Source organism: Saccopteryx bilineata, chromosome 2, assembly GCF_036850765.1.
Source record: "Saccopteryx bilineata isolate mSacBil1 chromosome 2, mSacBil1_pri_phased_curated, whole genome shotgun sequence".
Taxonomy (NCBI): Eukaryota; Metazoa; Chordata; class Mammalia; order Chiroptera; family Emballonuridae; genus Saccopteryx; species Saccopteryx bilineata.
Window position 1 is genome coordinate 37,540,340 of NC_089491.1, and position 24,778 is coordinate 37,565,117.

At 41.8% G+C, this 24,778-nt stretch overlaps 2 protein-coding genes across 2 annotated transcripts; both read left to right on the top strand.

The window, feature by feature from the left end:
• The first annotated feature begins 3,894 nt into the window (after positions 1-3,894).
• On the top strand, positions 3,895-4,854 carry LOC136322808 (olfactory receptor 13C7-like). The gene has a single exon (XM_066254697.1). The coding sequence runs from the start codon at positions 3,895-3,897 to the stop codon at positions 4,852-4,854; it is 960 nt and encodes a 319-aa protein (XP_066110794.1).
• Positions 4,855-15,737: 10,883 nt separating this feature from the next.
• On the top strand, positions 15,738-16,892 carry LOC136322809 (olfactory receptor 13C7). Its single transcript, XM_066254698.1, has one exon. It carries the CDS (start codon positions 15,738-15,740, stop codon positions 16,695-16,697), a length of 960 nt encoding a protein of 319 aa, XP_066110795.1. The 3' UTR covers positions 16,698-16,892.
• The last annotated feature ends 7,886 nt before the right edge of the window (positions 16,893-24,778 follow it).

Consider the following 24,778-nt stretch of genomic DNA (forward strand, 5'->3'; position numbering starts at 1 on the left):
TAGAAAACTCCTTTTTTCTCTTAATTTAATATTTATATGAGCAATTAAAGCTGAAACTATAACATTATATTGTGTGATTTTTGGTTTATGTGGCTCTAATACAGATTATTTAGATCCAAGTACAGATTATCTGGTTTCTGCTTCAGGGTTTCACAGGACTGCTATCAAAATGTTGGCTAGGGCTGGGATCTCATCTGAAGGTTTGACTGGGGAGTGCTTACTTCCAAGCTTATATACAGAGATATTGGTGGGATTCAGTACCTTGAGGGTTGCTGGTCTGAGGACCTCAGTTCTATACTGTCTGTTGCCCAGAGACTTCTTCAGTTCCTTGCCAAATGGGTTTCTCCAATCTGACAGTTTGCTTTATCAAACCCAGCAAGAGAGTGTGTAGTCTTTGGTTAAAAGCAAGTCACTGCCTGACCAGGAGGTGGCACAGTGGATAGAGCGTCGGACTGGGATGCAGAGGACCCAGGTTCGAGACCCCGAGGTCGCCAGCTTGAGCACGGGCTCATCTGGTTTGAGCAAAAGCCCACCAGCTTGAACCCAAGGTCGCTGGCTCCAGCAAGGGGCTACTCGGTCTGCTGAAGGCTCAGGCCTGCGGTCAAGGCACATATGAGAAAGCAATCAATGAACAACTAAGGTGTTGCAACACGCAATGAAAAACTAATGATTGATGCTTCTCATCTCTCTCCGTTCCTGTCTGTCTGTCCTTGTGTATTCCTCTCTCTGACTCACTCTCTGTCTCTGTAAAAAATAAAAAATAGAAAATAGAAAATAAAAAAATAAATAAAGCAAGTCACTGATGGGAAGGAAATTACACAAGGGTATATATCCTAGTTGGCAAGAATCACTGTGACCATCTTAGAGGCTGCTTCCACTTTCCACAGTCCACCAACATAGAATGGCTGCCTGGGACTTTATTCAGTACCTTTCATTCCGTGAAGTTTTTTAAACAAATGACTAGTTGAGGCTGTAGAAAAAATACTCAAGCCCAAGACCTGTGCCAGCCTCTGTCCCCAACATGGTTTTCCTCTTTGTCCTATTCGTTGCCTATCTCTCTCTTTATTTGTAAATTTCTCCTTCATTGTTCAAGGCCTGGCCAGAAACTGCCTCCTCCTTAAAGTCTTCCCAAAGCTCTAAGTGGAATTTTCCCTAAGTGTCCAGTCATGACCTTGAGCACTTGGTTTATAAGCAATGTGCCCAGAGCTTCTGGTTCCATGTGTCACAAGCATAGCATGTTTATAAATAATTCTTATCGTCCCAGCTGCTCTTTTTAAGAATGTTAAGCATCTGGAAGTTTTCAGAAATTCAGTTAGGACATGGAAATGCTTCCCTTGATGTCCTTCATTGGCTTAAGAGTGGAAAGTTCCAGGAGGAACAAAGGAAGGAGAAAAAGAAGTCTTTCTGGAGTGCTTTCAGCATAATTGGATCTTGGGGACATTGATTCAGAAGTACAAAAAGTTTTCTGATTTTCTGTTTCATTTCCAAACTTTTAATCACTCCGGGGAACACAGTAGTTCCAATTATAGTGCTGATTTCAAATTTCCTTCTATGTTTTCAGAAGTATAAAAAGTTTTCTTTCTATGATTTTGTTTCCAAACTTTTAATCACTCCGGGGAACACAGTAGTTCCAATTATAGTGCTGATTTCAAATTTCCTTCTACGTTTACTAGTTGCTCCTTTGGGTATTTTGCCTAGAACACAGAACAAGACAGAGTGGGGAAAGCTGGCTTTCATCACTTCTTCAACTCAGAGGTGGATGTCTCAGCCTGGGCCTTTCAAACTGGTGTTGCTATTTCTGGTCCATGTCTGTTCCCAAGACATAGGGACCCTTTCTCAGTAGCTTCCTGATCAAGGTGAGCAAGAATTCTTATAAGAGTAGTAATCTTTAATCTTTTATTAGCACAGTAACATTTTCAGTTTCTGGATTTTTTTTTCCTCCAAAGGGGTTGGGGCTTGAGCAGGGAAGAAATGACACAATTTCAGTGGTACCAAGAAAACTGAGGGCCACCTAGATCCCCTTATTCCTGGGTCAGAAAAGCTGAGATGGTAAGAAACCTTTGAAACTTTTCAGTTCCATTTCATGGACTCACCTAACTTCAGAGCCACCTTGAGAAAGGAGAGGGTCTCCTGGTTTCAGAGCCTCCTCTTGTACAACTCCTGGGAACACCATTCACACTATAGCCATGGGTGTGGCTAGAGTTGTACTGAAATGGCGCTCCAGAGGACATCATTTATGTTATCTGCAATGTATGTGGGGTCCCTTGGAGCTGTGTATGACTGTGCCCTGGACTCAAAGTGGCCTCATGGCCTGAGCAGCCCAGACTTTCTGAGCCTTCCTTCCCCATTTCAATAAGAGGAGCTCTGCTTTACATTTGAGGGTTTTGAATTTAAGAAAACAGAAGTTCTCTTTTGTAAAGAATTTGAACATCATTGATCTCTTCTAGTCCTGATACAGACTGGGATAAGCTGAGGGTTGAAGAGAGAGAAGGAGTACTAAAGTCTACACAGCAGGTTAGAAGTTTAAACAGACTGTAGCCCAAATCTGTGGCTTACAGACCTGATGACTTTCCACAAATTCAGTGCAATTCCAGAAGGAAGATAACCACCATTATATGGATGAGAAAACCTCATAAAGCTGCCTGCTTGATTCAATATTAATAATTTTCTAATACTCCAGAGCTCTGCAAATAATGAAGCACACTGTTTGGTACTATAGTAACCTCTTCATCATTAGAAGGGATCAAGTTGAAACTGAAAAGCCATGTGTCAGGATGGTGCAGAGAAAGATCTAGAATGGGAGTGAGTGTTGGACTAGATTATTTGGAGAGCATGATTAGTGACAGGATATTAGTCTGGGTGACATACCTAAGCAACTGAGCCATCCAGAGGGATGGTGATCCAATAGAATTATAATTTTTAAAAGGACTGTTTTAGTTACCTAAGAGAACTAGATTTCCAGAAGCTGTGACCCATTGATAGTTCTTGGAGTTTGTTCTCTGCTTATATTCATGGAACATCAGATTCAAACTATTAAGCATATATCAGCATTTACAGAGCATGACCTCTCCCTTTTCCCTTCTATCTCTCCATGTCCAGTCTCCTTTTGTCCTTAAAATCCCAGCTGGATTCTATATCACCGAAGGAGCCTTTCATGACCCCTATTCCCACCAATACACCAAGTGCCCTTTCAGATGCTCTGGCCTCTCCTAAATCCTGCTGCTGCCCCTCCCTGCCAAACCATGAGCCCATTTAAGCCTGGGCTATAGGTCACCCTTATTCCTCATAGTAATTGTTATACCTACAATACTGAGAGATTAACAAGTGTTTTGGTGGATGGATGTTCAGACACAAACAAAAAGATGGATGGAGGTATAGATGGATGGAGGGATGGATGGATGGACATATGGATGAATGGGTGGATGAAAAGCCCTGGAGCTGGTGTTGCCCATGAGGAAGGAGATCTTGGGAACAACAGGAGTATGCTTTCTGTGAGAATCATCTGGAGAGAAGAAATAAAGTGAGTATTCATTACTAATCATATCACTAGCACCTGGCACAAGTGGGAGAAAATGAAGCAAACTTAAAATAATTTTTATGATTGAAGCTTAATGAAATGAATTGCCACCCAAAACACAGAATCACTACAATGAGTGTGTTATGTGTCTTGTCTGTGATTAAAGGCATTAAATTATCAGAATCCCCATTTTAAACATTGTAAATTTGATGACCTATTTCTTCTTTTTTTTTGAAAAGAAATAGAAACTGTGGACTTTCAGATTCCTAATGACTCAGCCTGACTGAACTCAAGACCAGATTCCCTGTACCTATGCAAGGCAAAGAACGTTGAGTTTGGATCTCAGTATTTTCTTTAGTTGAAAGAGGAGACCTACCATGGAAAGTGCCAACCAGACAGCCTCTGGGATAGAGTTCATTCTCCTGGGCCTCTCAGCCCACCCAAAGCTGGAGAAAACACTCTTTGTGTTCATCCTGCTGACGTACCTGGTGATCTTGCTGGGCAATGGGGTCCTCATCCTGGTGACCACCCTTGACTCCCGCCTGCACACACCCATGTACTTCTTCCTGGGGAACCTCTCCTTCCTGGACATCTGCTATACAACCTCCTCAGTACCCCTCATTCTTGACAGCTTCCTGACCCCCAGGAAAACCATCCCCTTCTCAGCCTGTGCTGTGCAGATGTTCCTCTCCTTTGCCATGGGAGGCGTAGAGTGTGTGCTTCTGAGCATGATGGCATTTGATCGCTACGTGGCCATCTGCAACCCACTTAGATACACTGTGGTCATGAGTAGGGCTACCTATGTGCCCATGGCTGTTGGGTCCTGGGCAGCTGGTATTACCAGCTCAGTAGTTCAGACATCTCAGGCCATGAGGCTGCCCTTCTGTGGGGACAACATCATCAACCACTTCACCTGTGAGATCCTGGCTGTCTTGAAATTGGCTTGTGCTGACATCTCCATCAATGTGATCATCATGGGAGTGACAAATGTGATCTTCTTGGCAGTCCCAGTTCTTTTAATCTTTGTCTCCTACATCTTCATCCTCACTGCCATCTTGAGGATCCCCTCAGCTGAGGGCAGGAAAAAGGCCTTCTCCACCTGCTCTGCCCACCTCACAGTCGTGGTTGTCTTCTATGGGACCATCCTCTTCATGTATGGGAAACCCAAATCCAAGGACCCACTGGGAGCAGACAAGCAGGACCTTTCAGACAAGCTCATCTCCCTCTTCTACGGGGTGGTGACCCCCATGCTCAACCCCATCATCTACAGCCTCAGGAACAAGGATGTAAAGGCTGCTGTGAGGAACCTGCTGAGTCGGAAACACTTCACTCAGTGACGTTTGGAGACAGATGTCCCCATAGTTCTCGGCCTTTTGGCTGCTTTCATCCACCAGTCTCAGAAGCATGTGCCCCCAAAGAAGTTACACATGAAGAGCAATGACCAGAAAAATCAAATTATACATGTAATGGAGAATTTAGCTGTTATTAAACCTATTATTTTTAAACAATAAAACTTACAACCTGGTGGGAGAGTGGTTTGAGGGAATAGAGGTAGAATGTTGCTAAAACAAACAAAACAAAACAACAACAATAAAAAACCAGTAACACAGTGAATTTTCTGATTCTCTACCGGGCAAGTCTGAATTCAACTTTGTGAGCAGGCTGCTCCTTTGTTTTGGGAGAACACAGCTTAGCATACCTTTGTGTTACATAAAGACCCAAAATCCTACTCTGGAGACAGAGTAGGGCTAAACTTCATGACATAACAGTATAAAAAATTGTCTTCATTGTAGATGAAATGGTGCATCTTCAAATTTTATTTTTCTTGGAGGCAGAACTGAAGCTAGAGATGACATGAAGTTAGTCTTTTTCCTTTTCCTGAGACTCAGAGGAGTTGGAACCATGTAGATTCCATGTCAGGCATTCCCTTTGAGGACAAGGAAGCTGGATCCTATAACACACGTGTGGAGGATCTTAGCCTGGGAGCAGTCATAGGTAGAATTCATGAGTTCCATCCAGTTTTAAGGTTAATTTTTCTGCCCTCGGTAAGTCTTGTTTAAGTACACAGTCTGGCCCGGTAGCCTGGAGAGTGAAAGGACAGACCTACTGGGAGCGAGCAGAGTGGGTGCCACAACGGTCCAAGAGGAGCCAGCGCCGGAATGGTAAGACACGACCAGCTGAAGACGTCGAAAGGAGCCTGACAAGAGGTCCAAGGGGTAAACCGTGTGAGGAGCTCAGTCAGTAGAGAAACTGAAAAGGGCAAAGATATTGTGAGGCAGAGAATTTTGAATGTCTCTATTCCTCGAGGCAATTAAATGTCCATTTCTTCCTGAGAATCAATACTTTCTAATGAAAAAAAAATGTTGTCTGCCTTGTTTGGGTGACCAGGGTTCCTCCTGTCTGAGACATGACCAGCAAGTCTCTGGCCCCATGGTGCTCTCCTGCTCCTACTGAGCAGAAATAGAGACACTGGTCAATGCCTGTGTGACCTCTTAAGAGTCTCAGGCTGTAAGAGTGAGCACATGGGACATGTTCCTGTTTCACCATTTCAAAGACAGTATTATCTGTCCCACCCTGGTGTGACTTTGCCTTTTCTTATTGAGCATGGATTTATTCTATGCACTTTATAGCTCACCATAGAAAGGATGACATTAACTCAGGAATTAATTACAACCCTTACAAGTCAAGAATTGACTTAAAAATGAAACGTACCTGCAGAGCAAAATTCCTTTTCAACATACATCATTTCACTAGTTTTGACTTGGAAAACTTCCTAATTTGCACTCAGATCTTTCTGCAGGACTGAGGAGATGTCCCTCCAGCTGCTAAAAGTACAGCCAGCAGTCAACCTTCAAATGTCAATCATCTTCAGGAATTAGCTAAAGAGGGTTCTAAGCTAAAAAGAGCTGACTCAACCAATGTTGGTCAAATAAGTTTGTAACTATGATGTATATGTTTGCTCGCTTATAGATTGCATTGGGTGTGGGGGACAGGCTGTAAGCAGACAGGGTCGTTGTAGCATAAGGCTTAGTTTTAAGACTAAGCTTTTCCCCACATCCTTGACTGTTGCATGATATGGGGTGGTGCACTCTCATGAGGAATCCTATTATGCCTCAGATAAGTGATTTTGTATCAAAGACTTCCTTGTTTGTATATTGGATTAAGGGTTTTGATTTCTAAACTATAAATGGGGCAGAGGAGCCCATGCTGGAGGAGAGCAGATAAAGGCCACGTGGAGAAGAGGAGAAGCAGCCAAGATGGCGGAGTGCTGAAGGAGAAGCCAGTTTGTGCAGAGTTTGTGTAGAGAGAAGGAAATGGGGAACAGGCCCTGGCCGGTTGGCTCAGTGGTAGAGCGCCGGCCTGGCGTGCAGGGGTCCCGGGTTCGATTCCCGGCCAAGGCACACAGGAGAAGCACCCATCTGCTTCTCCACACCTCCCCCTCTCCTTCCTCTCTGTCTCTCTTTTCCCCTCCCACAGCCAAAGGCTCCATTGGAGCAAAGATGGCCCGGGCGCTGGGGATGGCTCCTTGGCCTCTGCCCCAGGTGCTAGAGTGGCTCTGGTCGTGACAGAGCAACGCCCCAAGGGGCAGAGCATCACCCCCTGGTGGGCAGAGCATCGCCCCTGGTAGGCATGCCGGGTGGATCCTGGTCGGGCGCATGTGGGAGTCTGTCTTACTGTCTCTCCCCGTTTCCAGCTTCAGAAAAATACAAAAAAAAAAAAAAGAAAAAAAATTAAAAAAAGAAATGGGGAACAGAGGTGAATAAGGCTGGTGAGGTAGAAACCTTTGATTCTAGGAAACTCGGATAAGTCAGTGGCTTTGGGAGCCCTGAATGGAAAAGGAAGTGTTTTCCTACTGAGTGTATTTCTTGCCCGCCAGGTGCAAGCTAGGATTAAAGGTAATGGCCCACCAGTTCTCGGCTCCATTGTTTCATTACCATCTGTCTGAATCAAATGTGAACCTGCATGGGCCAGGTGGCTGTGATGGTGGCTGTGACTACTGGCCATACAACCAACATCATGCCCCCTTCTAAGGGGCAGCCCATATCCTGTGACTGATTCATGAGGGATATAAATGTATTGCTCCCACTAAGGACAATTCTGAAGGACCATTGCAGTGTGAGTTCCCCATGGTGTTGACCAAAGCCTGGGTTGAGACTGCTTCACAGCCCAACCTCTCCCTCAGCCCAGTTCTGCTTCCTTGTCCTCCTTCCCACTGATGTTGATCTCAAGAGTGCTCTCTAATGAACCTCCTGCACACCAATCTCCATCTCCGAGTCTGCTTTCCAGCAAACCCAAACTGTGACACCAGGGTAACTCCAATGCTCAAGTAACATGTGTTTATAATCTATGAACACTATAAATACTTAGCAAAAATCATGTGAAATAGTTGGATGAGGCAGCATAGTGTAGTGTTAGCATCAGAAGCATTGGAACCAGACCTTGGTTAGATTCCAGCTCCCTATTTATCAGGGTTATAATCTTAGTTCGTTTTCTCTTGTCAATAACTTCTCTGCAATCTGACTGCCACCCCAACTCTACCCACCTCCCTAGTTCAATTTTTTTTTTTTTACAGAGACAGAAAGAGACTCAGAGAGAGGGACAGACAGGGACAGACAGACAGGAACGGAGAGATAAGAAGCATCAATCATTAATTTTTCATTGCGCATTGTGACACCTTAGCTGTTCATTGATTGCTTTCTCATATGTGCCTTGACCACGGGCCTTCAGAAGATCGAGTAACCCCTTGCTCGAGCCAGTGACCTTGGGTCCAAGCTGGTGAGCTTTTTGCTCAAACCAGATGAGCCCATGCTCAAGCTGGCAACCTCGGGGTCTCGAACCTGGGTCCTCGGCATCCCAGTCCAACGCTCTATCCACTGCGCCACTGCCTGGTCAGGCTCTAGTTCAGTATTAACTAATCTTTTTCTTGGCATGAAACATATAGAAAATAATGTCATTTAAATGGCACCCTAGGGTAAGTGGATGAGTCGATTCATGGCTGAAGGCAATTCACCTGTGGGGTAGGTCATACATATCCTACTTGGTGACAAGGGGAGACTCTGAGCTTGGCATATCTGGAGCCTGTAGCATACTAACTAGAAAGCCCTACCAGAGGCAGAATGTCTCCTCTTAGCACCTGATGAAAGGACAGTCATGCCCTTTCTCCTGGCCACAGATAATTAGACTCCCGACCAAACTTTGGATAATCATATTTTTCTCCAAGGAATTTGGGGTTTGGATATAGAGACCCTTGTTAGTTGGCATAGGGCTATGGATCTGAGAGACCATGTAAATCCAGGACTGATGTGGCCATGTGCCTTGTAAGACAGAGAAAGCTGGTTTTTGTCTTTTCTTTAACAAGGAAGCAGGAAGAGGACAAATCAAATGCATAAAGAGACCTAAAGCCCTGGCCGGTTGGGTCAGCGGTAGAGCGTCGGCCTGGCGTGCGGGGGACCTGGGTTCGGTTCCGGCCAGGGCACATAGGAGAAGCGCCCATTTGCTTCTCCACCCCACCCCCTCCTTCCTCTCTGTCTCTCTCTTCCCCTCCCACAGCCAAGGCTCCATTGGAGCAAAGATGGCCTGGGCGCTGGGGATGGCTCCTCTGCCCCAGGTGCTAGAGTGGCTCTGGTGGCGCAGAGCAACGCCTGGGAGGGGCAGAGCATCGCCCCCTGGTGGGCAGAGCTTCGCCTCTGGTGGGCGTGCCGGGTGGATCCCGGTCGGGCGCATGCGGGAGTCTGTCTGACTGTCTCTCCCCATTTCCAGCTTCAGAAAAATACAAAAAAAAAAAAGTGTGTTAAAAAAAAAACAAAACCTAAACTCACATGAAAACAAACAGAGGCTGCAATATATGAGCTAGGACTTGGAGGAGGCATTTTTCTTTCATTTTATGGGAAAATTAAAACCTAATAGAAAAGTGGAGAAAATAAATAATAAAATGAATCCTTAGGTATCAATATCTCGAGTCCAACAATAACCTGTCCATGGCCAATCCTGCTTATCCACACCTCTGGGGATTACTTTCCCCTCTCTTAGATTATTTGGAAACAAATTTCAGATTATCATAGCATTTGGATTGCAGCCTTGATATCTGAGGTCAAGGGTCCCCCGGGTTTTAAAATCATGCTTCCTTACAATTACCACTGTATATTTATTTATTTATAAAATGTATAGGTATTTTACTGTACCAATATATTATCCACATTCTAAAATGTTTACAAAAGTAGACATTAAAATAGATAAGATAAAGAGAAGATAAAAATATAAGAAGAAGAGCAAACAGGGGGCAAAGGAGAAAGCAGGGGTCAGTCAAAAATTCATTCATTAGTTCAGTCAGCAAAGTCATTCAGTGCCTGTTGCAAGCCAAGTCCTATATTTATAACTAGGGTACCTCTGTGAACACTATAGGAAAAAAACCCTGCCTCTGTGAAACTTACATTATAGCAGGGGGGAAACAGGCAAGAAACAATGACTAAAATAAATAAGAAAACAAAAGAAGAAGTTAGAAACTGCCCAGAATTCAGACTGTGACATAAAGCACTGAACATAAGAGTCTGATTTTGCTCCTTCCTAAAACCCACAAAAATTACAATGAAGGTTTTTGTCTTGTTAAATTTCTTGCAGTGACAAAATCCATAAGGTTAAGGAGAAGAAAGGTGATATCAGAGTGATAACATTTTTTTTTTTTTTTAGTGAGACAGAGAGACAAAAACAGAGACAGACAGGAAGGGAGATAAGTATTAACTCATAGTTGCAGCATTTTAGTTGATCATTGCTTTCTCATACATGCCTTGACTGGGGGGCTTCAACCTAGCCAGTGACCCCTTGCTCAAGCCCGTGACCTTGGGCTTCAAGCCAGCAAACTTTGAGCTCAAGCCAACAACCATGGGGTCATGTCTATAATCTCACACTCAAGCCGGTGACCCTGTGCTCAAGCTGGTGAGCCCACACTTAAGCCAACAACCTTAGAGTTTTGAACCTGGGTCTTCGGCATCCCGGGTTGATGCTCTATCCACTGCATCATAACCTGGTCAGGCAGAGTGATAGCATTTTGAAGGCTGGAAAAACGGGTGGATGAATAGTCATTTCCATAGTAGATTTGATAGAAACAAATCCTAAGTCAGAAACTAGGAGGGCTAAGCAACAGCCAGATTTCTAGCACAGAGGAAGTCACCGTACCAGGTTCCTTAGGGACAAGGAAGAAAGGGGTACTACTAAAATAAGAAGGATTAGATGAAAAATATATTTAAAAACACAGTCCTTACACCCCCTCCTCCATTCCATGACACTTCAACTGCTCCTTCCCCACCCCAACAAAAGATTTAGTCTCTGCAGATTATAAAACAATGGCTCTCTGGACTGAGGGACATAGGTACTACCATATTTCCTCATGTATAAGATGCTCCCATGTATAAGACACACCTTAATTTTGGGGTCCGAAATTTGAAAAAAAAAGTGTATTATGTAAAGTTATTGAACTCAAGTTTTATTCATCATAAAATTCATACAACTCATCACTATCAAAACTCCCATCCATTAGCTTGTCCTCATCTGTGTCTGATGACGAATCACTGTCTTCAACAATGAGCACAAAAACAAGAGCAAAAAAGTGAGAAATGCAAGTAAAAAAATCTACAACCCCTGTATAAGATGCACCCAGTTTTTAGACCCCAAATTTTTTGAAAAAGGGTGCGTCTTATTCATGGGGAAATTTGGTATATCTTTTCAGGCAGAAAAAAAACTATGACTACAAAGGGTCAAGAATTAGAATGGCTTCTGACTTTGCACCCGCAGTACCTTCAAATTTAAAAGGAAGATGATTACCAATAAGTTCCTAGAATTTCATACCATACTGTGATGGTTAATTTTATACTTGATTGGGCCATACGGTGCCCAGATATTTGGTCAGACATTGCTCTGGGTGTGTCTGTGATGGTGTTTCTGGATAAGATTAACATTTGAATTGATGAACTGAGTGAAGCAGATTGCCCTCCCCAGTGTGGGTGGGCCTCATTCATCAGTTGAAGGCACGAATAGAACCAAAGGCTGAGAGAACTCTTGACTGCCCTTCAGCTGGGACACTGGTTTTCTCTCTGACATTCTTTCCTGTACTTGCCTTATCTTGATCATGCACTGATAAAATGCCCTCTTCTCTTTCCATGCCTTGCTGCTTGGGTTAGCTGAGGATACTCATTTTACCCCACATAACATATTCTACTTTGCCCTATTCCTAAGAGTGGGAAATGAGCCATAGTGAGAGCTTAGAAGCAGGAAACATACAGCAACCATTTTCTCTGACGGCGTTACTTTCAGGTATCTGGTACCTGGCCACACTACAGCAGTGCCTGACTTACCCTGAAGGGGATTACATTCTCAGGGTAAATCTCCCCCTGGATAGGGGCAATTTTTTTCTTTACAAAAAAGCTAGGTTTGGCCCTGGCTGGTGGTGCAGTGGATAGAGCATTATCCAGAAACACTGGGGTAACACTCAATCCTGGGGTTGCTGGGTCAATCCTGGGTTCACCAGCTCATTCCCAAGGGCTTGTTTCTATCACAGGCTCAACCCTGAGGTTGCCAGTTTAAGACACAGTCAGGGCTTGACCCAAAAGACACCAACTTGATCCCGAGGGCACTGGTTAGAGCCCTGGTCAGGGCACAGAGGATAAGCAATTAATAGCATGACTAGTTAGAGCAACAAGTTGATGCTTCTCTCTCTTGTCGTGAACCAGCGCGACTAGTAATTGTGCAGGCCTCGAGTGGGAACGGTGCAAAATTAGGAAATAAACACAGAGAGAATAAGGATGAGATCAGGGGGACTCATTGCCAAGACTGATGGTCTGCAAGAGCAGCCTGCACCCCAAAACGCTTTATTTATAGTGCAGAGAGCAAAACCATTTGCAAAACAAAGAGATCTGTGATACAAAGTCACATTTCTGAGACAAACCAAGAATTCTCCCAAGAGCCAAAAAAACCTTCCATCATGCATTAAATTTTAACTTCACAAAACAAAGGGTAAAAAGAAAACTGCACCCGTCTCTTCGAAGGACTTGGGTGACAGGAAGAATAGAAACAACCAGCATTACAGCTAACATGGAGGTGTGGGGAAGGCCACATAAATCGCCTTTACCAATTTAATCAAACAATCAGAGGCTGTAGGGAAGAGTTTAGCCTTTGGCTTAACCCTTAAACTGCAAGGGTCTTTCTCAGTTTACAGTCTCCCACAGCCTCTAGCAACCTAATCAAGCAGGCAAGATGGGAGCATGGACAGCAGGAAGCCCAGCAGGAAGCCCCGTCAGCTCACTGCCAGTCCCCCACACCTCTGTCCCCCAAAAATCTAAACTGCAAGGACACTGTCAGTTTACAGCCTATTTCCCACTCTCTCTCTCTCTCTAAAAAAAAAAAAGCTAGGTTTGTAATTGCTATTCAGTTTTATAAAATGGAACATTTTATTTGAACACAGACACATTTGTAGGTGGTAAAACTATGGAGAAAATAAAAAGAGTGCATATTCACTTTTTATTGCTTCATAACAAACTACCATAAAATTAGCAGCTTAAAACAACGTCCAATTATTACTTAACAGTTATGTACGTGAGACGTCTGCATGGACTCAGATTGTTGACAGAATTTAATTTGGGGGCCAGAGAGCTGTTGGTCTACAGTTCTGGTTTCCTTGCCAGCTATTGGCAGGGGCCATTCTCGGCTTCTTGTGGCGGTTCTCTGGTCCTTGCTGCGATCCCCTCCATTCTTAAATCCATAAATGACAGGTGTAATACTTCCCATGCTTTGAATCTGTCTTCTACTTCTTCTATTAGCCGGAGAATAAGCTCTGTTTAAAGGGCTAACTTGATTGAGTATGGCCCACTTGGATAATCTAATCTATAAATCAACTGACTTGTGACTTTAATAACATTGACAAAATCTCTTCACAGCAACACCTAAATTAGTGTTTGAATCATCAGAGCACAGGGGTCATGGGGTGTGATGAGGGTCAGTAAGTTCTGCCTGGAATAAAATGATTTTCATGAAAGTCAGAACAGTGATTACCTCTGGAAGAGAGAGAAGAAAGGACTATAATTGGGGTGAAAAACAAGAGGGGATTCTAAGGCACGAGAACATTCTAATTCTTAATCTGTGGTGGGACATAACATGTATTTTATTATTTTCCCTTAAATATTATACATATACTTTTTATACTCTTCTGTATGTATAATATATTTCACAAAAAGAAAAAATATCAATGCAAGGCATAATGATTTATGACCATGCATGTGGCACATAATTGATTCTAAGATTTTTAGGAGCCATGCCTCCATATGGCAGGCATGTTTCACTTGTGAAAAAAAATTGCCAAATTCTTTCATTTATTCCTGATATTGGGAAGGCTCCTCTTGGACACCAGAGGCATCAGTAGAATGAGAGTTCAACACGTGTGCCACCATAGTCTCCAGTATTAGATGAAAGAAACTAGACTGTAACTGAAAAACTATACCATGTCAGAAAGCAGTGTTCTTGGTTTAAGATACTTCTGTCTTCTGCCTGGGTAGTCACAACTCACAGGTGGGATCCTGGAAGTAGAGGATACCAGACCCCAATGGTAAACCAGCCAGGCTTTCACAGATATAGGATACTCATGCATGCACACGTAAGAGACTTCAAACAACAGACTTCTATAATCAATGGGCTTTTTTCAAGTCCACAGCTGTTGTGAAACTCTCCTGGCAGGAGCCCAGACCAGACTCATTAATGACCCTCCCAACACCTTTTAAAAGCCTGACCTATGATAGGAACTCAGAATTTATTTAGTGAGACACAGACAAGAGGGTAACTTCTAAGTCATTTGCTTCTTTCCAACCCTAAGATTCTGAATTTGGAAATGGCCAAAGGTACTACTGAGCAACAAGGGTTTGTCCTGTGCCATGGGTTTCACATCCCCTTATGTCTATCATAAGCCCCGAGTGAGAGTTCTCACTCATTTGAGGTTGATGTTAATTCTGTGGGAACCAGAATGACCCTTCTTTCAATAACTCAGCAGGATGGGTACCAAGGGAGGGAGGGGAGAGACTTCAGAATAAATTGGATGTGGGGACATAATCCCAGATGCATAAAGTTTCTAAATGTTGTCACTTTAGTTTCTAAACTTTAAATTACTTCAGGGACTCATAGAATCCCAACAGCTGGGTGGGATTTAAACGACTTCATATAAGCAATGGATGGTCCTTTGTGGATTTTACCTAAAGACAAGAAAACAGCTTTCACCCATTTTAGGCTGTAATTCCTGCCACTGATGCTTCAGATCAGATTGACTATTTTCGGATTCAACTATTCCCAGACCTCAGAGAAGTAATTTTCTTTATCAACCCATTTACAAAAAAAAAAAAAAAAAGGTAAGAGGAAACTTTTAAAAGAATATGTATATTCTTGTGGTTCCAGCCCCATTGCTAGCTTCATCCTCTGAGATTAAACAGCATGGGGTAACTGGAAAAAGGACATCTCAGTGGTAGGAAAGAAAGCCCAAGAATGAGAAGTTCATGAGATCATTTAGGTCCTGGGATGAAATACCACTAAAAATAATTCATTCTAAAGTGAGTATTAGGGAAACAAAGCCCAAAAAGGAAAAGGGGACTTAATAATTCCCACACATTGAGTGATTGGCAAATGCCAGTTCTTCTGACAAGTGCTCCAGAGGAGTTTGGCAGGTGAGTGAATGAATGAATGATGAATGAATGAATTATGCAGGGGCCTATAGACAGTCAGAAAGAACTGCAAAATGGGGGGAAAAAGTCATGTCCAAAAGTGCTTGGAGAAGGAAACGGTTGGGAATTGAGGATGAAGAAGACCAGTTAGTTCCATCAGACTTATGTCCCAAAGTGGGGAAAACCATACAAATGAAATATAACACCTCTCATAAATTTGATTAAAATGAATCAGACACACATGGTATAACTTGAAGTAAATGTGTCGTCCCTATCTTGAATGTGGTTAAGAACATTAAATCCAATCTGACATTTTAAACATCTCTATGAGGTGGCCAAATATCTCAAGTAGATTTTGACCTAATTCTCTGCATTTTACTTAGAACAATACAGAGAACCATCCACACTGCAGAGCAGTTCTCCAGCTGCTCAGTAAGTGGGTTTTGTCACTGACTTTCTGGTCACTTTAGGCATCAGAGAATAATGAAGCTGGATTTCTGAGTTTCTGCAGATGACAGAATAGATGCACCATGGATAAGTCCAATTGGACCTCCCCCGTGGTGGGGTTCATTCTCTTGGGCCTCTCGGGCCACCCAAAGCTGGTGAATATATTTTTTGTGCTCATCCTGCTGATGTACCTGGTAATCCTACTGGGCAATGGGGTCCTCATCCTTGTGACCACCCTTGACTCCCGCCTGCACACACCCATGTACTTCTTCCTGAGGAACCTCTCCTTCCTGGACATCTGCTACACAACCTCCTCAGTACCCCTCATTCTTGACAGCTTCCTGACCCCCAGGAAAACCATCCCCTTCTCAGCCTGTGCTGTGCAGATGTTCCTCTCCTTTGCCATGGGAGCCACAGAGTGTGTGCTTCTGGGCATGATGGCGTTTGATCGTTATGTTGCCATCTGCAAACCACTTAGGTATCTTGATATCATGAGCAAGGCTGCTTATGTGCCCATGGCTGCTGGCTCCTGGGTAGCTGGAAGCTCCACCGCCATGGTGCAAACATCCCTAGCAATGCGACTGCCCTTCTGTGGAGACAACATCATCAACCACTTCACCTGTGAGATCCTGGCTGTCTTGAAGTTGGCCTGTGCTGACATCTCCATCAATGTGATCAGTATGGCGGTGGCCAATGTGATCTTCCTGGGCATCCCAGTCCTGTTCATCTCATTCTCCTATGTGTTCATCATTGCTACCATCCTGAGGATCCCCTCAGCTGAGGGCAGGAAAAAGGCCTTCTCCACCTGCTCTGCCCACCTCACAGTCGTGGTTGTCTTCTATGGGACCATCCTCTTCATGTATGGGAAACCCAAATCCAAGGACCCACTGGGAGCAGACAAGCAGGACCTTTCAGACAAGCTCATCTCCCTCTTCTACGGGGTGGTGACCCCCATGCTCAACCCCATCATCTACAGCCTCAGGAACAAGGACGTAAAAGCCGCTGTGAGGAACCTGATATTTCGCAAACATTTCACCCAGTGATGGTGGAAAAGTTCTGATGATTCTCTGCTCCCTGGCTGCTCTGACCTGAGGCTCTTAGAGGACAAGATGAAAGACCAACTACATCAAAGATTACATAGATAAGTCTAATTCCACAGAATGACTGTGTCTAAACAGGAAATATTTAATGGGACTTTTTTTTTTTACCTCATTCTATAAGCATTTTACAGAAGTATATTCCTGTTGGTAAAGCCTTATAGTTCTATATTCTGTGATGTACAGCAAACAAATTGATGTCAAGGAAAAGTAACTATTCAAGTTTTATTGTTTCACTTATAAAAAGCTCTAGTCTGAAGGTCTATACCTCAGTGGCTCCTGGGCTTCTTTCTTTGAACATATTTGAATGGGTCCTTACTCTTATGTTACCTTTCAACTCTTTCTATTCCATATTAAATAGTGGTAATATTTTTATCTTTATCTTCATTGTTTTTTTTCTTCTTATTCTTAAAATTGTTTCCTGAATAGTTCCCTCCCGCTCTCCCCTAATTAACCCCCTTTCCCTTCTCTTTAATCAAGGTCCGCGTCAGAAAGTTGTTCTCAAGCCTGGAGCAGAGGGGGTAGTGAGGAAGATGTGGCAAAACAGATGCGAGAGTCAAAGGTTCGGGCTTCTTGTCTTTTCCCGTTTAAAAAATGTTATCTGTCTCTGGTTTCTGTCCCTAGATAGCATTGTCTCCTATGGGTCATCAGAGTAATGTGGAAACGGATTATGTGTCAAGCAGAATCAGGTTAATTCTATTAACCACCTGACCTTGGTTAACAAAGGATGCAGCCAAGTGACAACCAGCACTTGCTTTCTACCGAAGAATCCCCAAAGCCACACAAAGGTCACAGGGAGATGGAAGAGATGCTCACCGGGAGACACCCAAGTATCAGTACCCAATAGTAATCAATCTAGAAGTCCAAGAAAACGAATGAGCAGAATGGAAAACCTCTGATAGTTGATAAAAACTTTTAGTCTTATAGAGAAGAAACAAACTAACCACCAAAAACAAACAGCCTTTGCTGGAAAAAGAGTTATTGCAGGAAGATAGTATAAATGTTAAAGAAAATTCTCATTAGCATTCTCAGTAAAATTCACGAGGCAGTTAAACCAGTAAAACAAGAGCATTCTATACAAGGAAGCTTGGAGACAAGATGACTGGAGAAGAACATTTTCCTAGGTAAAAAAAAAAATCTACGTATTACTAACCAAATAAATTTCAATAATAAATATTTAAAAGTAGATGGGACAATGCTTTAAAATAAATTTTAAAATTAAAAATAACTTCAGTGGCTCTCTTATACTTCAGAGAAAAAAAGACAAAGAGATTTAAATTATTTGAGGAAAGATGAAAGGAATGGAAGGCAGACCAGAGGGTATCCATTGTGGAATTCATGGGGAGAAAACAGCAGATGAAAGATAGATAATAAAGAGGGGGGAAATGCATTTTGCTGAGCAGATGTTTTAGATATTTTGTTCATAAAAAGTTTATCAATCACCAGGAAAGAATTTTGGCCAAAGACAGACCTTTGTAAATCCAGGGATAAGTATTGATACACACCAAAACAATTCTATAGACTCCTCTGCAAAAGAAAAGCAGATCACCTACCAGGGATGAGAAACTGGCAGGCACTGGCCTGCTGCTCTACAGCCCTGAGTGTCGAAGCGAGTGGAACAAGGTTCACAGAGTTCTGAGGGAAATGGTTTGTGAGGCTGGAATTCTACACGAAGATATGACCACTGACAGATAGGAGCGTTAAAAAGACACTCGCTGTCATGTGAAAACACAGAAATAACACCCCCCTAATCATTCTGGAAAAGAAATTTTATTTAGAAAGTTCTCACTACAAACAGTTAAAAATCAATAATTAAAAGGATATAATAGACATTGTATGTAAAAGACAGCGGAGAATGATGAAATGCATAAGGCCAATAAATTCTAATTAATTGTTGATGCAAATATACAAAGATTAAGATTTGACAAAATTATTAGAAAACACATAGAGGTCAACAGTGACATCAAAGCAATGGTATAACTCCAGTTACAATTCTGGATGACTTCATTAAGTTGGGAGGTTGAATGCCTTAAGGTTGGTTCAATAGTCAAAGTTAAGTCAATGCGATTTATCCTAATGACAGGCTAACTAAAAAAAAATCACATGATTATATCAAGTGAGACAGGAAAAGCGTTTGAAAAACCAATACCCCTTCATGATAAAAACTTTCAGTATTACACTGGAAGTCCCAGCCAGTGCTGTTTGGCAAGAAAAAGAAACAAGTCTAACCTTTTTGAAAGAAGAAAAAAAAACTGTCATTCTTCACATGTTATTATTGCCTATCTATAGAAAACTTAAAATAATTTAGAAATATAAGTACTAAAGAGAGAGTTTAGCAAGGTCCATAGACACTAAGTCAAAGTACAAAAAATATATATATTATATTTCTATATTCCAGCAATAAATTATGAAATATTTTTAAAATATCAAGAATTATAAGTATATATTTAAAAATAAAATATATTGTATACATTTATATTAAATATAAGTATAAATATCACCATATAGGGGTAAATCTAGTAAAAAGGCTCCAAGATCCTTATAGAATTATAAATTAGAAAATGTGTTGAATGATAATAAAATAGAGAAATATTTCTTATTCATGGTGGCACAGTGGATAAAGCGTTGACCTGGAACACTGAGGTCACCAGTTCGAAACCCTGGACTTGCCTGGTCAAGGCACATATGGGAGTTGATGCTTCCTGTTCCTTCCCACTTCTCTCTCTTTCCCTTTAAAATGAATAAATGAAGTCTTAAATTTTTTTTTTTTGCCTAAGCTGCGGTGGCACAGTGGGTAATGCATCAACCTGGAATGCTGAGGTTGCTGGTTCGAAACCCCAGTCTCGCCTGATCAAGGCACATGTGGGAGTTGATGCTTACTGCTCCTTCCCCCCTTCTCTCTTTCTCTCTCCTTTCTCTAAAATGAATAAATAAAATCTAAAATAATAAAAAATAAATTTAAAAAAAGGAAAAATAAGGGATAAGAACAGCAGTAATACATTTGAAGAAGTACTGGGTGGGGTAAAAGGACTTACTCTACAAGAAACCAAAACATACTATAAGGTGATATTAATTAGGGAAGTGTAGCACTGACACAGGAATAGACAAATAAACCAATGAAAAAGAATAAAGATTGCAGAAACAGATGCATTCATGTCTGAAGATGTTGATATATAACAGAGATGGTATTGCAGATTGGTGGAGGAAGGATGGGTTGTAACCACACTAGTACAATTGAGAATAGATATGTGCAACAGGAGACATGTATCAAATATTTACAGCAGTATTGACTTGGGAAGCAACCCAATTCATCAAAGTAGAATATATAAATAAACTGCTACATTCATATAATGAAATTTAGCAATACAAATTAATGAAATTAGCTACACTCATAAACATGAATTTCACAAACATAATATTGAATAAAGAAATATCAAAAAGAACATTTATAAGTGATTTGATTTATACAGAGTTTGCAAAAAGAAAAGCCTAAACTATCTTTAAGTATGCAAAAATATTTTTTCACTTTTTTTTATTAAGTGAGAGGCAGGAGGCAAACAGACAGGTTCCTGCATACACCCCAACCTGGGATCCACCCAACAAGCCCCCTACCAGGAGATGCTCTGTCCATCTGGGTCCACTATTCTGTTGCTCAGTAATCAAGCTATTTTTAGCACCTGAGGCCAGCCCATGAAGCCATCCTCAGTGCCTGGGGCTAGCTTGCTCGAACCATTAGATCCATGGCTGCAGGAGGGGAAAAGAGAGAGGGAGAGAGAGAGAGAGAAGTGAGAGGGGTGGTGGAGAAGCAGATGGGCACTTCTCCTGTGTGCCCTGAGTGGGAATTGAACATGGGACTTTCACATGCCAGGCCTACGCTCTACTGCTGAGCCAATAGCCAGGTCAAACATATTTCATAGGTGATGAAATTTTAAAAAACCAAGGATCTACCTGAATCATTACCAGCTGGAAGCAGCGGTCATTGGGACTTGGACGTGAGCTGCAAAGTATAGAATTGTGACAACAATTCCAGTGCCATGCGGACTTTTCCTGGATGTGGACTTTTTCTGGACTCCTGCTCCTTGTGACAGCTCCTAACAGACTGAACTGGGGTTGGATTGCATTTTTCAGGGGTTTGGCATGGTGTTGGGGCCAACTTGGACTTGGTGAACATGTTAAGGACACTACTCTTTTATGGATTCTTGCTGTATTGGCCAAGAGTTTGCTTAAAGGCTTTAATCACTGTAAAAAAAAAAAAAATAGAAGACTAGATAAAGAAGATGTGGCACATATACACCATGGTATACTATTCAGCCATAAGAAATGTTGACATCGGATCACTTACAACAAAATGGTGGGATCTTGATAACATTATACAGAGTGAAATAAGTAAATCAGAAAAAAACAAGAACTGCAGGATTCCATACATTGGTGGGACATAAAAATGAGACTAAGAGACATGGACAAGGCCCTGGCCAGTTGGCTCAGCGGTAGAGCGTCGGCATGGGACCCGGGTTCGATTCCCGGCCAGGGCACATGGGAGAGGCGCCCATTTGCTTCTCCCCCCTTCCCCCCCTCCTTTCTCTCTGTCTCTCTCTTCCCCTCCCACAGCCGAGGCTCCATTGGAGCAAAGATGGCCCAGGCGCTGGGGATGGTTCCTTGGCCTCTGCCCCAGACGCTAGAGTGGCTCTGGTCGTGGCGGAGCGACGCCCCGGAGGGGCAGAGCATCGCCCCTGGTGGGCATGCCGGGTGGATCCCGGTCGGGCGCATGTGGGAGTCTGTCTGTCTCTCCCCGTTTCCAGCTTCAGAAAAATACAAAAAAGAAAAAAAAAAAGAGAGACATGGACAAGAGTGTGGTGGTTACGGGGGCGGGGTGAGAGAAGGAGGGAGAGGGGGAGGGGGAGGGGTACAAAGAAAACTAGATAGAAGGTGATGGAGGACAATCTCTCTTTGGGTGATGGGTATGCAACATAATTGAATGACAAGATAACCTGGACATGTTTTCTTTGAATATATGTACCCTGATTTATTGATGTCACCCCATTAAAATAAAAATTTATTTATAAAAAACAACAACAAAAAAAAACCAAGGAAATAATTATAACTTAAATCAGGAGTGTGGTTATCTCTGGGAGGAGAAAGAGAGGACGGACTAGCAGTGGAAAGAAATGCCCCAAAAGCTTCAAACATTGGCAATGTTCTGTTTTGTAAATTAGTGATTACTTGATTATTCTTTAACTTCTAAATATGTATTTTACATACTTTTACATGCACTTATATATGGATATACCATATTTCACATTTTAAATTACCTATATTAAAAATTTTTTATTATTGATTTGAGAAAGAGAGAGAAACATTGATTTGTTGTTCCACTTATTTATGCATTCATTGGTTGATTCTTGTATGTGCTCTTACTAGGGATCGAACCTGCAACCTTGGTGTATTAGGACAATGCTCTAACCAACTGAGCTACCCAGCCATGGCCATTTTAAATTATTTTAAATACTAAAAGTTTTAAATACACCAATGAGATGTCACCTTTTACCTCGCAGATTGGCAAGGACCAAAAGGTCTCAGGATCAATATACCACACTGGCAGAATGTGGTGAAACTGACATTCTCATACATTGACAACAAGAATGTGTCGCTTTGGCATTATCCATCAAAATTGCAAATATACATAAAATATAATATTTTACTTTATGTGCTAAATCACAAATACACAAGGATATTTGTTGTAGCATTGACTGTAAAAGCATAAGATTGGATAACATAAATATCCATCAATATCAGACCAGTTAATTAATGATGGTACAGCCTTATAATAAAATGCATTTGTGCAGTCATTTAAAAGACTGAGGCAGTGGATTTACCACTTGTGTGGTTTTGGGCAAATTACTTAACATTTCTGTGTTTCGAAAATGAGACTTGTATTAATCCACTTAAACGAGTCAATCTATGTAAACCAATTTACATATGATTAGTGAGCAATGAAACCCTAGGTATTGTTTCTTTCTCTTTCATTGTGTCACTGGCAGGAAACATTTTTTCTGTGTAGGTGTGGATTCTTTTCCACAAGAAGCATCTCTTGTAATCACAGTCAATTAAAATTGAAATGCTACAAAGACAAAACAAAACAAACAAAAAACAAATAAAAAAATCGAAATACTGCAAGAAATTTAAATTAATTTATACAAGCATAAAAAGTAGTATTTTGGTTATAATAATTCACTTTCCATTTTGTGTTTTCCAATCAAATGTTTCTTTTCTTTTTAAAGAAAAAAGGATAGCATTAATTCTACATATCCCAAACTGGATTCATCTTGCTCCCTTCCCCAATTCTGCCCCTACCACAGCCTTCTTTCCCTCCTCCTTCTAAGCCTCCTATCTCAGGAAAGGCATCCCCAATCATCCTACTGCTCAGGCCAGAAAGTGGGATGTCAACCCTGGCTCCTTCTCCCTCACCTCTGCATCCAGTCACCAAGAACTGCAGATTTCACCTTTATATTTATATTCCCCTCCCTCCCCATTTCTATTGTTTAGGACCTATCACTTACAAATCTCATTCTTATCATAAAAGACTTCTAAGAATCCATCCTTCACATTAGCACCCAAATGATTGTTCTAAAAATGTAAATATGATCATCTGTAAAACAGAGTTGCCATGAGGTTAAAATATGACATTTGCAGAGTTTAGCACAGTTCCTGACATATGGGTTGTAGCCCTAGTTGCCATTTAAGCATCTCTAATTCTTTGTGGCTTCTAATTCAAGAAATAGTCTTAAAGATTGAAATATAAATGGTTCATTATTCTTAGGCATTCTTTTCTGATATCTTGTTTGTATATATTTTACTTCATCCATAGTTTTGTTTGAAAAACATTGTTACCTTTATGTCTGATATAAAGAGTATTATTTCAAAAATAATAAAGGAATGAGGCAGCACTGTATTTATTTTTTCTTCAGAAAAACTCTCCAAGGTATATTGTTAAATAACAAAAGCAAGATATTAAGACAGTGTGTATTTGTGCTAAATTTGCCTCTGAAATTCTTATCAGTCATGTATTAGAATATCTCTGGGGGAAAAATCATATAAGAAATTGCTAACATTGGCTGCCTTGAGGGTGACTGCATACAGAGGCTTACTTTTTGTTATTTACTCTTCTATACCTTTTAAATTTTGTTGCAAGTACAAGCAATACCTACTAACGAAGATAATCATAATAGTAATGATGATGATGATGATGATAGAGAGAATCAGTTGTATTGAGATCAAAATCCTAGCTCTATCATTCATGAGACACATGGTCTTTGGTAAATTGTTTAACTTTTTAGTCTTTCACTCAAATAATAAAAAGTAGAGAGAAAATAATACAATAACACAGGGAAGACCGGAAGTAGGTATTCAATAACATGCATTGCTGGGTTGTACTGAGCTTATAATATAGGTAAAGTGTTTGAATGTAGCTAATTCCACTGCTGCTGTTCTTGAACATCTGACTTGCTGCCCCACTCTGAATATCTAGGACTTCAACGTGGGACAATTGCTCTGTATATACTGAAGTGAGCACTGGTTTCCCAGAGACCCCAAGGAAAGCTCGGGAGGAAGGTCCTCTCCATCTCCAATTGGCCGTGTCCTGCCACTGCCTCTAACTGGGATGGGGGACGTGGTCTCTGGAGCCTCCAGGTATGCTGAAGGCCCACACCACGTGCACACTTGACGTTCCAAACTTTAAATTACTTCTGGGATTAGCAGGGTCCCTTTTGGTGTCCACAGCTGCTTGAGGACTCCTTGCACCTCTGGGGACAATCAATGTACCTTGGGATTTCTTGGGATTTCTGATAGGTCCTCGACATGAAGAGTCTGTAGCTGAGACACCCAGAGCTCAGCTGGCACCCTGGAAGGAAGAATGTGAAATAAATACCCACCAGAGGCTGTTCCCATCAGGATGTAGGAGTACAAAGAAAGAGGGTCATCAGAGGTTAAAAAAAGTCAGGCAGAGAAAAGTCTGGGGCTTTTCTCTGGCA

Coding starts and splice junctions, on each gene's coding strand:
- LOC136322808 (XM_066254697.1), top strand. CDS start 3,895: ATGGAAAGTGCCAACCAGACAGCCTCTGGGATAGAGTTCATTCTCCTG.
- LOC136322809 (XM_066254698.1), top strand. CDS start 15,738: ATGGATAAGTCCAATTGGACCTCCCCCGTGGTGGGGTTCATTCTCTTG.